We start from the raw sequence: 13,329 nt of genomic DNA, 5'->3' as shown, positions 1-13,329 counted from the left end.
GCAGGATTTTTATTGGCTTCATCTGTGAACAAACTGATCAACTGAACACAACTTACAAATAAAGACAAAGATGGGATAAAATCAATATAAGCAGTCAAGGTCAACAAGCACAAGTGCGAGAACCAGGGGTTGATGACTACAGCTGTAATTGTGTCTACTTTCCCTCCCTAATACACTTACAGATCATGTATAGTATTTGTGTACAGAGTGAAGTGAAAATGACCCTGTGATAAAGCTGATTCTGTACTTACATATGTCATGCGTATTCTCATCGCTAGCGTCACCACAGTTGTCAACGCCGTCACAAAGTCGGTATCTCGGAACACATTTGTTGTTGTTACAGCGGAATCTTGAATCTTCTGGACAATCAATATTCTCTGAGAAGATAATGAACAGTTGGCAACTTTACAGAATGATATTGGCAGATGTTTTGGGAATTTTAGTTTTCTAGTGTTGCCCGATATATATTATGTTTAATTTGAAAACATGAAGAAATCAACCCTCAAGGAAACGCCTTGGAAGTCCTGGAAATATTAACTCACTTATTCTACTTCACAAAAACACTGTAATTTATCTTGTTGTGACAAGTATGAAAGTGTCATTTCAGTGTGTCATGTGTAACTGTGTAACCTATATGCAACTACCACTAACATCAATTCAATGTCATGTGTCTCCTTTGACAGTACTTTTCATGTTGAATGATAAGACATGGTCACTTTACTCCATTGGAGTGACCGTGGATCAGAAAATGTAAACAGCTGTCCAGTTTGCATACGTATACAGCACAATCCAAGGTATATGAATATTCTCAAATAAGACTCATCATCTCTGGACATGCATATACTACTCAAACACCACTCAACCATGTAATTTGCATTAAATGAAAGCAGATCAGTTGGGATTCAAGGAATAAATGGTCCAATTTCTTGATCTTACCACAGACACTGGCAGTTTCATCAGATCCATCTACACAATCATCATCACCATCACATCTCCATGACATCAGGATGCAGACTGTGTTGTCACATTGAAATTTGTTAGCAGGGCAGTATCTGCCGTCTGGATATCGTGTAGCTGTGGAAGAAAGATAACTGATTGTGAAAAAAACATCCTGCATCTGATAAATTGCGGGCAAACGCTACTCCAGAAACATAACATTCAACTTCCAAACGTTTTCTGACAGAGTGAAATTATGATCTTCAATCATATAGTAATTATCCTTTGTATTATCCATTGGAAATTTCAGATCAATCAATTTCATTTTACAAAGACTCACTTATTGACAGAAGCTTTCACCATATACATGGAGGAGGACTTTTACATATAGAAGGCATCTGAACTCTGCATCTATACATTACTTGCGCTACAGATACAAGTATCCTTATACTAGAGATGCTGAGCTTGGAGACCGTTCACATTCAGTAAAATAGTGCAGGTATCCTGTAGACAAAGAGTTCAGAGGCCTTTTATATGAAAAAGCCTTCTGAACTCTTGCATTTATAGGATATTTGTGCTAGCCTATGATTGAATTGAAATGAATGACATTACCCTACCATTTCACATAAACATCATTAGGTCCCTGTGTACAATTCAACACATACAGGATGTTTTATAAGGTCATTCCATTTAATTTAGGGGATAGCAGCATACTTACGGCAGTCAATTTCATCAGATGCATCCTCTCTGCAATCTTTGTCTCCATCACAACGATATGACTCTGGTATGCAATGACCACTGGTACACTGGAACTTGTCAGCTGGACATGTCAGTGTATCTGATGAAATAAAACACAGAAATCCATGAATCAGTGCTTTCTTTACCAATTCCCCACCAGTTACTGTTGCTATGGCAATTTTTTTATCAGTAAAATTTACCAGAGTCATATATACCAGTAGGTACCATTTTACAAACTTTAAACTTTAAAGGTCATCAACTTTTATGCTTATCACATTATATTATCCCTTTGTCATTAAACTGTGATGATGTTTCGCCCCTTAAAGTGTTATCAATTCTGTTGACTGAAAGACATTGGCTTTGAACAACAAGTCATCGTTGATGACACAGTCCCCACTTGTTAATGGGTGCTTTGATTACAGGTCCTCAGAGAGGATAGAGTCCTCTTCATTAGGTCTGTGATAAAACTACTTTGAATAAATTCGCTTGATAAATGTCTGAGTTGTAGGTCAGGACATGAAAAAATTGTAATAAAATGGTCACATGGTGGCCATATTTGATCGAATCAACAAACAAATCAACGTGCATATGTATGACATAGGTCAATGTCCTTTTACCAACTTTGATTAAAATCGGTTGAAATATGCCTGAGTTATGGCTCTGTACATGAAAAAATCGTAACAAAATGGCCGCACGGCGGCCATATTGGATCGTATCACAAAACAAATTGATGTGCATACCTATGACATTGGTCAATGTCCTTGTATCAACTTTGAATAAAATCTGTAGAAACATGCCTGAGTAATGGCTCTGTACATGAAAAAATCGTAATAAAATGGCCGCCTGGCAGCCATATTGGATTGTATCACAAAACAAATTGACGTGCATATGTATGACATAAGTCAATGTCCTTGTACCAAGTTTGAATAAAATCGGTTGAGATATGCCTGAGTTATGGCTCTGTACATGAAAAAATCGTAACAAAATGGCCGCACGGCGGCCATATTGGATCGTATCACAAAAAGAATTGACGTGCATATCTATGACATTGGTCAATGTCCTTGTACCAACTTTGAATAAAATCAGTTGAAACATGCCTGAATTATGGCTCTGTACATGAAAAAATCGTAATAAAATGGCCGCCTGGCAGCCATATTGGATTGTATCACAAAACAAATTGACATGCATATGTATGACATAAGTCAATGTCCTTGTACCAATTTTGAATAAAATCGGTTGAGATATGCCTGAGTTATGGCTCTGTACATGAAAAAATCGGAACAAAATGGCTGCACGGCAGCCATATTGGATCGTATCACAAAAAGAATTGACGTGCATATCTATGACATTGGTCAATGTCCTTGTACCAACTTTGAATAAAATCAGTTGAAACATGCCTGAATTATGGCTCTGTACATGAAAAAATCGTAATAAAAATGGCCGCCTGGCAGCCATATTGGATCGTATCACAAAACAAATCAACGTGCATCTGTATGACATATGAAGTAATCCTTGTACCAAGTTTGAATGAAATCGCTTCAGGCATCTCTGAGATATCTGCGTGAACGGACGGACGGACGCACACACGCACGGACATGACCAAACCTATAAGTCCCCCCGGACGGTGTCCGTGGGGACTAATTAGATGAACATTGTATTTGTAAACACAAGGAAAGGACAACATGATATAACTTTAAACATTAACTTTTTCCTTGAAGATGGAAGTTTGCATCAAAGCCTCTGCCAATCAGATCCTTCATGTTAAATGATATGTTGTTAAAATTACTTACGACATTCAAGTTCATCTGAACCATCTCCACAATCATTGTCATGGTCACAAAGCCATCTGCTTGGAATACATGCATCATTGTGACATGTAAATTCACTTTCACTGCATGGTCGGTTTGCTGAAAAATATACACACATAAAAAAATTATTCAATTTTGCTAGTGTGTCAGGGTTTACTATGCACCAATGACTACATAATTAGATGAACTCACTTTGGATCAAGGAACAGACCCCATGGGCATTATATTTCCATATGATATTATAGAAGTGCTTCTTCCATACTACCATATGGAGCAGCATTTAATGGATCTAATTTTCATCTCTGATGGCCTGGTTGCAGCGTTGGAGTAGCAGTGGTTCAGATTGTAGCTATTTTGGCAAAGTGGATAATTAACATGTGTATTCCTTGGAATGAAAATCAAGAAAAAAATGTCTTTAAGATTAATAACTAGAAGTGGTTTCAATTTTGAAGATACCATCCCTACCCTAAGTCAGTCAAAGTAACTACAACATTCATCACTATCACAGCATTTTGTACATTGCAATCTGTTAGACATTCAAGCCACCATTCGTGAAGAATTTGGCCAGAGATCTTCCTCAGTATATCTGTTATTCAAGTCAATTAGTAAATGAAGTTATGACTCACTGCAGTCTATTTCATCTGAGCCATCACCACAGTCATCATCTCCATCACACTGCCATCTGTTTGGAATACAATGATGGTTGACACAACGGAATTCACCGTCATTGCATTCACGAGATCCTGGAAACAGATCAGAATAGAAGAGGATAATGGAACTTAATTGTAATTAGAATAAATGATACTTTCAACTTTCATCCTTGACAAATGAAACTGGTGCATGTGGTTTTTGATTTCTTTTGTTTATAAGAATTCAGTGTTGGTCAAAATATCCTTATTTATTTTGCAACTACATCTATATCCAATGATGATCAATATCACTTGGTGGGTCTAAACATCAGATCACGATAAATCAAGCAGTTCATCAGTCCATGTAGCTATTTGTAAAGTCCATTGGTTAATTCACTTGTTCTTGGACATGACAAATAGCAGTGGTCAAAGCAAAGCAATGGATCACAGGATTTGCTTTCTACTACTGGTGTCAGTGAGGGAAAGTGCACTCACTACAGACTGATGGATCTTCATCACTGTTGTCACGGCAATCATTGTTTCCATCACAAACAGCCCATTCTGGTACACATCGGTAGTTTGTCTTACAACTGAACCATGTCTCCTGGCAGGGTCGTAACTCTGAAAAGGGACAAGTACATGATAAGGAGCAATCTTAGAATGCACATTCAGCTGCCTAATTTTAATGATGGTGCTCAAAGACCACAGAATTGGTTATACAGGTAACTCAGTAAAGTTCAATTAATCGAGTCAACATCATTCTGCATATCTATGGTATTATGATTAGTGCGCCCTCTACGCTAAATTATTGTCACTGACTCAAGAAAGGTTTCCTAGACACAATGAAAGTTTGCGTACTGTATATGTACTGATATAGAGCCGAGTCAAAGAAATTTCCAGAAAATCCTTAGTGTAACTCTGAGAGTTAAGAAATGTGTACAGTCAGAGAACACACTATTCTCACATTCCTGGCCACTGGGAGTGTGGGATCGACGGTGTGGGAAAAATCGATCCCACACTCTCAGAAACCGTCCCAAACTCTGCAGTATATAATACACAAGCTCTGATAGGATTATAAATAGCCTTTCGTTCGACGCGCAAAATATTATCCAATGGCAAGACGAGTAACAAACGGGCTGATACTACAAAGTAAGCAGGTCAGAGTACAGTGGCAGACGACAGAGTTGTCACGATTTTTGATAATATTGTACGTGTCCAATGTGAATTTAACGCATTTTGTGGTCATGTGAGAAAAAGAATCTCACACACCAAGGACCTGGGATCAGATTTCTCACACTCGTTGGGGATATTTTGTCTCACATTCGCACAAAATATCCCCAACTCGTGTGAGAAATCTGATCCCAGGTCCTCGGGGGTGTGAGATTCTATTAATCTTGATCTGTCTCTAACAATCATTACGATGTCTCACGGTTGATGATCATTGCAGGACATGTCTAACTTCTGGTCGAGCAAAATTTCTAAATCCATAACTCATCTGTCTTTATTATGACACTCAACCACGGCACTGAACATTTGATATTCACATACAAGACAAATTCACCAAAACTGTCATAAACAATTGAGAATGAGTTTTGTAGACTTTCCTAAACACAGGGTGAATGTAACGTGCCTTAAAACAGTCAGTTAGAAACTTTTGCACTAACTTTCCTTGATCAAGCTTTAAACTGTTTTGTTTCACAATAATTTGTAAAATTACTGGCGACTATGAAAACACTTTGATGGAATAAAAAAGTTAATTTTACCATGTATGGTATTCAAAATGCCTGTCATTTCAGTGATACTTCTATGATGTGAAATATTTTGATTTTACAAAAACACAACTGAAAACGTCATTTACAACATAGCCTTCACAACAAGTCCTCACAATAAGCACACCAGAATTGTATGCAGATAATTCTAAAGGTGAATTCAACCCTAAACAAATATCATGGGAATTCAAATTGGTATCTTATTTCAAGTGTTGAAATCATGCCACACTGTTCTAGTCAGGAAGATCAATTCACAGAATGAATACTCACTGCACACATCAGCCTGTTCATCAGACTCATCTCCACAGTCGTTATCCCAATCACAGTACCATGCTTCCGGAATACAATATCCATTGTCACAGGTAAACATTCCGGGACTGCAAGTACGTGTACCTTTTTAAGAAGAAAGTTTAAAATTTGATTAATGAACATAACAGATTCTTTGTCAAAGTTCATACAAATTATCACCATTTAAACAGTTAATTTCACTACAGAATAAACATTTTTTACATCTTGATGACTAGAGTTTGACTGAACTTTCCAATGTTAAGAAGTGTTTTCCTTAACATGAAAAGGAATGTGATGTTAAATAAACCAATTTCTTCAGTTTGCCAAGACCATTTTCTCTCAGTCTTTCCAACTCAAATACTGATGGTAATGTCTTCTTTAAAGCAAGATCAAAACTTTTGAACCAGATGCAATGTGGCACATATGAATGATGTGCTATCACGTGGTTACTCCCAGATATTTTCCAGACATCAGTTTGTGCAGGTTTAGGGTTACTACTAGTTTATGCTATACTAGTGTATGTCAGGTGGTTAAATGTCTGGGTTATACGTCAACGGACCTGGCATGTAAATGTGGAGAACTCTTCAGTACTGGCAAAACATGATGTAATCTCACGCTGTTAAAGTAGAAAGTGCCTGAGGACAGATATTCTGAATCTCAAATATTTCCAACACTTTCTGTTCTACCACTTGTGGTGGCTTGTGGAATAAAGAAAGTTTTCAATGGCTTATTTTTGTCAAAATAAAAATTGTTCTCCTTAAAGTAAACGCTGGGATTTCAGCCAATTTGAATTTCAAATATCAGTAAATGTTAGATAATTTGCTTCTCTACTATCAAACTGCCAGGTGACCCCTAATTTGTTATTCTTGTGTTGGTCACAGAATGGATTAATGGTTCATTTAAGCAAAGTTTGAGCATAAGTTTGAATCTTTGACTTTTGAGGCGCATACTACCTTAATTGTAAATACCAATTATTACAGTTTGAAGGGATACAGACATCGGAACTACGCTCAAAGTTTGTATGGGACCCATACAACCAATGTAAACACTGTATTCAAGGTACAATGGTGATTGATGAAAGTTAAAATATGTCTGTCATAATCTACATCTTATAATTTAAATGTTGCAGCCATGATGATGAGGTACATCTAGATATCGTGCACGAAATACATTGTCTATAAACAAGAAACTTGCACAGGCACAATTATTACGACGGTTTCCCTTTAACTGAGAAGAGCTACTCACTGCAGAAATCTTCATCTTCATCTGAATTATCCCCACAATCATTGTCCCCATCACACAGATAACTCTTAGATACACATCGATCATTGGCACAGCGGAACTGAGTACGGCCACAATGGCGGAGCTCTGCATAAGAAATGGAACACCTCTTAAAGTAAATGGCTGTTTTAATTATATACACATAGTTTCGGTATGCAAATGTACACAACATCATAAAAGGTCAATGTAACAGACCTTTGGCAGAAGTTCAAAGTGTATCAGAAACAACACTATGTTATATACAAATCACAGTATGACTCACACATTATGTATAACATGTGCAGTAATGTACACGTTATTCATATTCCTTTGCTATAGACTCATGAATTTTTTGCCGTATCTACATTTTTATGCCTGATTGGCATTGAAATGTTGAGCCAGAACAATGATAAGAAAACTTACCACAATTGACTTCATCACTATTATCACCACAGTCATTATCATTGTCACAGATCCACTGTGGTCTTGTACAGTTGAAATTATCACACTGGAACAGACCTGGTGCACAGACTCTACGACCTGCAAAACAGGGCAAACAAAACTATAGAAACGGCAACTAGGGTAAAAAAGTTCTTTTCCAATTTTTTCTGTGATTCTATGAAAGAATGCGAGATGTTGGAAAAGTATTTGTAGCTCATGTTACTGACATATATTATATTTTGGTCAGTTGTTTCACACAATAGACAAAAACACTCCACAGCAATATGCCGAGGTAGCAATTGATAGCCTAGTTTGGTTAAAATGATCAAACATCAAAATCATTTCTGAATCAATATGTCTTGTATGCAAGTTGTGCAAGCTTTAACTGTGAAATACCTAGGTAGTAGACAACGTTGAGTAACAGTCCATGAGATTTTGACCAACTGTACAAATACTGAGCAATTGCTAGTGCATACCAGTATATGAAGTGAAGTGCTCAAAACCGAGTGGTATACCCACTGCTGGAATGGTTTATTGCTATCATATCATGACAGTAAATTGAATTCTGCCATGAAACATTAAGAAAGGAATTTTTTTCTAAATAAGAGCTCACACATGTTACAACCACATGCTATATTGCAAATATAGCACAGTTATTTTCATGTCTCGACCAATCAGATCGCTTCATGGGTGCCATCAATATACTAGCTGGTATGATATCATTGTTGAGCTTGGTTTGTATTTTGGTTTGAACAAAAGACATATTTTTCTTAAATATCGCAGCACCTTTGACTTAAATAAAGATCAAAGGAAAGGAACATGGGAAATAAATATTCACAAAATGGCAGGGGCGGAGGATTGTTCTTGCAAACAGCAGGAACAGCTTTCCACTTTATCAAAATATGTGTGTGAGAATTATTTGTATGGTGAAAGAATGGATGTGATGATCCTACAGGGTGATAGCCAGTGCATACATGTGAGAGTCATGAAACTCACTGCAACTTGACGGTTCATCTGAGCCATCTCTACAGTCATCCTCGCCATCACATTTCCATAGCAACGGGATGCACTTGTTGTCATCAGCACATCTGAACTGTGTGCTGCTGCAGTTAGAGATGCAAGTCTTTTGATCACCTCTCAATACAAAGTCATCAGGGCAGGCACAGCTGAAAGTTGCTCCTCCAGGGGAGATAAGACACAAATGGGAACAGCCTCCATTGTTTGACCCACAAGGGTTTGCCACTGAAAATAAAGGGCAAATTATATCAATTCAGCATACAAGCATTTGGTTTGTATGACGTATATATATGTGAATTTATGCAAGCACATCTGTTCTACAAGACAACAAGTCATCGTTGATGACACAGTCCCCGCTTGTCCATTTTGTTATAATCTTTGGTGTCTAGGTAGCTGTGGTCTAGGTAGCTGTGGAATGACATTGATGCAACGGGTGCATCAGGCCTGCATAATAAAGTAATCTTAGGAATGTGCAATAAAATTGACCAATCTCTGCCGGTAATGACCATTGAAGGAACTTTTGATTACATCACACATAACGATGCCCTCACTGCCTCTAGTGTCATGATGGCACATACTATACACATGGTTTGGTGGAATTTTAGAAATGGTATGGGATCGGGTATGTTGTTGTAATCAGCCATTTCGGATCATATAATGAAACAAATTAATGTGCACAAGAATGCAGCCATATCACGTTTAAACAAAATCAGTCCATCGAAGGACAGTGACCTATGTTTATGTTTCAAAGACATAAAAAAATCACACCAAAATTGAAATCAAATGGCTGTCTATTGACCATATGGATCATAGCACAAAATTAGTAGACATGCATATGTATGCCATTAAGTACTTTATCTTTGTACCAAGTCTCAACAACATTGGATTAGGAATATTTGCGTATGATTAAGCCTCAAAGACATGAAGAAATCCAAAAATGACCATCTGGCAGCGATATTGGGGAAAAATGACAATCTGGCAACCATATTGGAACATGTCACGAAGTACATTGACATGTATATGTATGCCATAGTGCATGATCTTTGTGCCAATTTTGGACAAAATCGGTGTAATGACCTTTGAATTAAGCTTCAAGCTCCTCCTTGGCTCCTATTGCAAGGTTAATTGATACATGCATATGTATGCCATAGTGCTTTGCCTTTGTGCCATGTTTGAACAAAATCAGTTCAAGGATATTTGAGTTATGGTTCAAAGACATGAAAAAATCGCAACAAAATGGCCGCCTCACGCCCATATTGGATCGTATCGCAATATAATTCAACATGCATATGTATGCCATAGTGCTTTGCCTTTGTGCCATGTTTGAACAAAATCGGTTCAAGGATATTTGAGTTATGGTTCAAAGACATGAAAAATCGCAACAAAATGGCCGCCTCACGCCCATATTGGATCGTATCACAATATAATTCGACATGCATATGTAGGCCATAGTGTTATGCCTTTGTGCCAAGTTTGAACAGAATCGGTTCAAGGATGTTTGAGTTAATGGTTCAAAGACACGAAAAATCGCAAACAAAATGGCCGTCTCACACCCATTTTGGATCGTATTGCAAAATAATTTGACATGCATATGTAGGCCATAGTGTTATGCCTTTGTGCCAAGTTTGAACAGAATCGGTTCAAGGATGTTTGAGTTATGGTTCAAAGACATGAAAAATCGCAAACAAAATGGCCGCCTCACGCCCATATTGGATTGTATCGCAATATAATTCTACATGCATATGTAGGCCATAGTGTTATGCCTTTGTGCCAAGTTTGAAGAGAATCGGTTCAAGGATGTTTGAGTTATGGTTCAAAGACATGAAAAATCGCAAACAAAATGGCCGCCTCACGCCCATATTGGATTGTATCGCAATATAATTCTACATGCATATGTAGACCATAGTGTTATGCCTTTGTGCCAAGTTTGAACAAAATTGGTTCAGCAGTGTCTGCGAAACGGCTCCGGACAGACGGACGGATGGACGCACGCACGCACGCACGGACAGACGGGACCCAATCTATATGTCCCCGTCGGACTTCGTCCTCGGGGACTAATTAACAACTCAACCTAAAACCTTCTGGGGTAATCAAGAAAGGTACCATAGCTATATTTTAGCCATTAATGGAAACTTAGTTGTGCCTGCAGATCACCTTTGACAAACAGAGGATAAGTGTTTTTTCAGTCTCTTCTTGCAACTTACTATCTCTCTGTCTGAGTGGATGGTACACATGGATGTCCATGGGTCTGTGTATGGTTGTTTGTAGAACCCGTCTGTCTTCTCCAGTGAATTTATCAGCTTTGTAGATGGACTTGGTGTTCCAGTCAGTCCAGTAGATGTAGTTTTCAAACACTGTGATGGCAAATGGATGGGCAATGTCTGTTGTTGTGACTTCATGTCGATTACCACCGTCAAGATCAACAAAGCTGAAATCAAAGAAGCAGATGTGGTCAAATAAATGGTATTCAAAAAACACTTCTTTCTGTTGCTCATCAGATAGCTTGAATAGTTTATAGATCTGCTGTGTCTGTTCTCAGGTCACTATCTAGGTTGGTAGAACTGAAAAGGCAGTTTTAACTGTATTTAATATAGATGTCACTTCAATGACTTGTCTTCACACTCACCTTGCTCAGCTAATTACAAAATTCCTTTATTGTTTTATCAGCTTATAATGTGCTGCATGCTTCATATTTGACACAGGCATATGCACTTTATAACATTAATGATTTTGGTTATCTATTTGATATGTGATATTTCTTCTTGAAATGAGTTGACCAGATACACAAACACTGTTCATGAAGTCAGGAACAGGAATTCAGCAATGTTAGCAGCACTATAATTTCTAATACTGCACATTGACTTGTGATTACTGTAACAATGATTTGTGCAATCACTGGATACAAATTTATATCAGTATTATCAGGACTATCATGTAAACTGTGTGAGGTGTACGGAAGTACTGATGTTGATCATTGAAATGAACATCAGAAATTGAATTAATCGATGAAATACAATGTACACTGGTGGAAAACACTTTACATCATTTGGTGTATCATGTCATCATACAGAATGATAAATAAAATGCCCCAGGACAAAATCAGACTGTTTAAAAATATTCAGTCTGGTTTCAGGCTAAAGTTCACCACCTAAACAGAATATGTACACCTCTATCATCAACCATTGGAGAGGTTTTTAAATACTATGGGTTATTACGAAAATACTGCAAAGGATGCACTCGGACATTGGCGCAGCGAATCGCCCTCCGCTTCGCGTCGGGCGATGCACGGCGCCAATGTCCAAGTGCATCCTTTGCATTATTTTCGTAATAATCTTATTATTATACATCTTACATTCAGGACTGGGGCATCAAAATTTCACAGTTAAATGACCGTTTTCGTACAATGTCAACAATTTTTCTTTCGATTATAGCGCAATAGTGGAACGCTACCTCGGACGCACTTCAGCAAGTTCTGGATCAAGCTATGTGCACTACACACGTACGTACAGAGCGCGCAAGACATGTTCTGGCACTCGTCCAATGAGTCCCTTGAAACCGTTCAACAGTGAAGATGCAGATACAGCTGCAGGGGATGGGGCGCCTTATAACCGTACATGTTACGGAACAGGCGTTCCGTATGGCTTTTTTAGCGCACGCAAAATTCTATTGTTCTCGATGGTAGATGTATAATAATCTGACTTACGCAATGTAATCAAAATGTGCATCAGCCCAGTAGATTCTATCTGTGGTGTAATCAATTGTCAGACCATTTGGCCATCCCATTTTATCATCTTGTACCACAATGCTTCGGTTAGAACCATCCATTCCGATTCTTCCAATGTGTCCATAGCTGAGACTCCAGTCTGTCCAGAAGATGTACCTGAAAAGACACACATGTACATGTATTTATCATGAGTTGGCTGTGTTACTCAACCCTTCAAGATGTAAAATTTTCACAATGTATTACTCATCCTAGTGACAGTATTTCTGAGATTTATGCCAATGTACAGAACAACAACTTCAAGTAAAAGCCTTCAATCTCTGGTTCTTGCACAAGGTCTGTTTCCAATGACAATTCTACATATAGCAAGTTCTATGTGTCCTTTGGAAGTTTCATCCAGTTAATCCATTAAATTGTTTTGATATAAAACTGTTAACAACCCCCTGTCTTTAAGCTAGTATTCACCTGGAGAGTGAAATACCTAAAATTTTGCTCAAACTTTCTTTAATGAAACTTTATACCATTCTCTTATCAAATCAAGAATAAAAGTCAACGGTCATCTGTACAATTTAGTTTGGTACCAGAGAAACAAATTATATATGAAATTCAAAATGGCTGACATTCCTGTGTTACCCTATGGGAAAAAATAACATTTTCAATTTTTGAAGAAATGTGACATTGAAAATGTTTCTCATTCCTAAAGCTTTAAAAAATGAGCCCCA

General features: G+C 37.7%; 1 protein-coding gene across 1 annotated transcript in view; it reads right to left on the bottom strand.

The window, feature by feature from the left end:
* Positions 1–13,329, bottom strand: part of LOC139144530 (low-density lipoprotein receptor-related protein 2-like) — a 150,341-nt gene that overhangs the window by 20,273 nt on the left and 116,739 nt on the right. Inside the window, 12 exon segments of the mRNA XM_070715228.1 lie at positions 252–377; positions 937–1,074; positions 1,655–1,774; positions 3,465–3,581; positions 4,109–4,225; positions 4,607–4,732; positions 6,151–6,273; positions 7,414–7,536; positions 7,852–7,968; positions 8,866–9,111; positions 11,091–11,314; positions 12,590–12,766. Coding sequence (XP_070571329.1) covers positions 252–377; positions 937–1,074; positions 1,655–1,774; positions 3,465–3,581; positions 4,109–4,225; positions 4,607–4,732; positions 6,151–6,273; positions 7,414–7,536; positions 7,852–7,968; positions 8,866–9,111; positions 11,091–11,314; positions 12,590–12,766 — 1,754 coding nt within the window.

This window comes from Ptychodera flava, chromosome 11, assembly GCF_041260155.1.
Source record: "Ptychodera flava strain L36383 chromosome 11, AS_Pfla_20210202, whole genome shotgun sequence".
Lineage (NCBI taxonomy): Eukaryota > Metazoa > Hemichordata > Enteropneusta > Ptychoderidae > Ptychodera > Ptychodera flava.
Note: the sequence above shows the minus strand (reverse complement) of the source record. Positions and strands in the feature narration are given on the sequence as shown.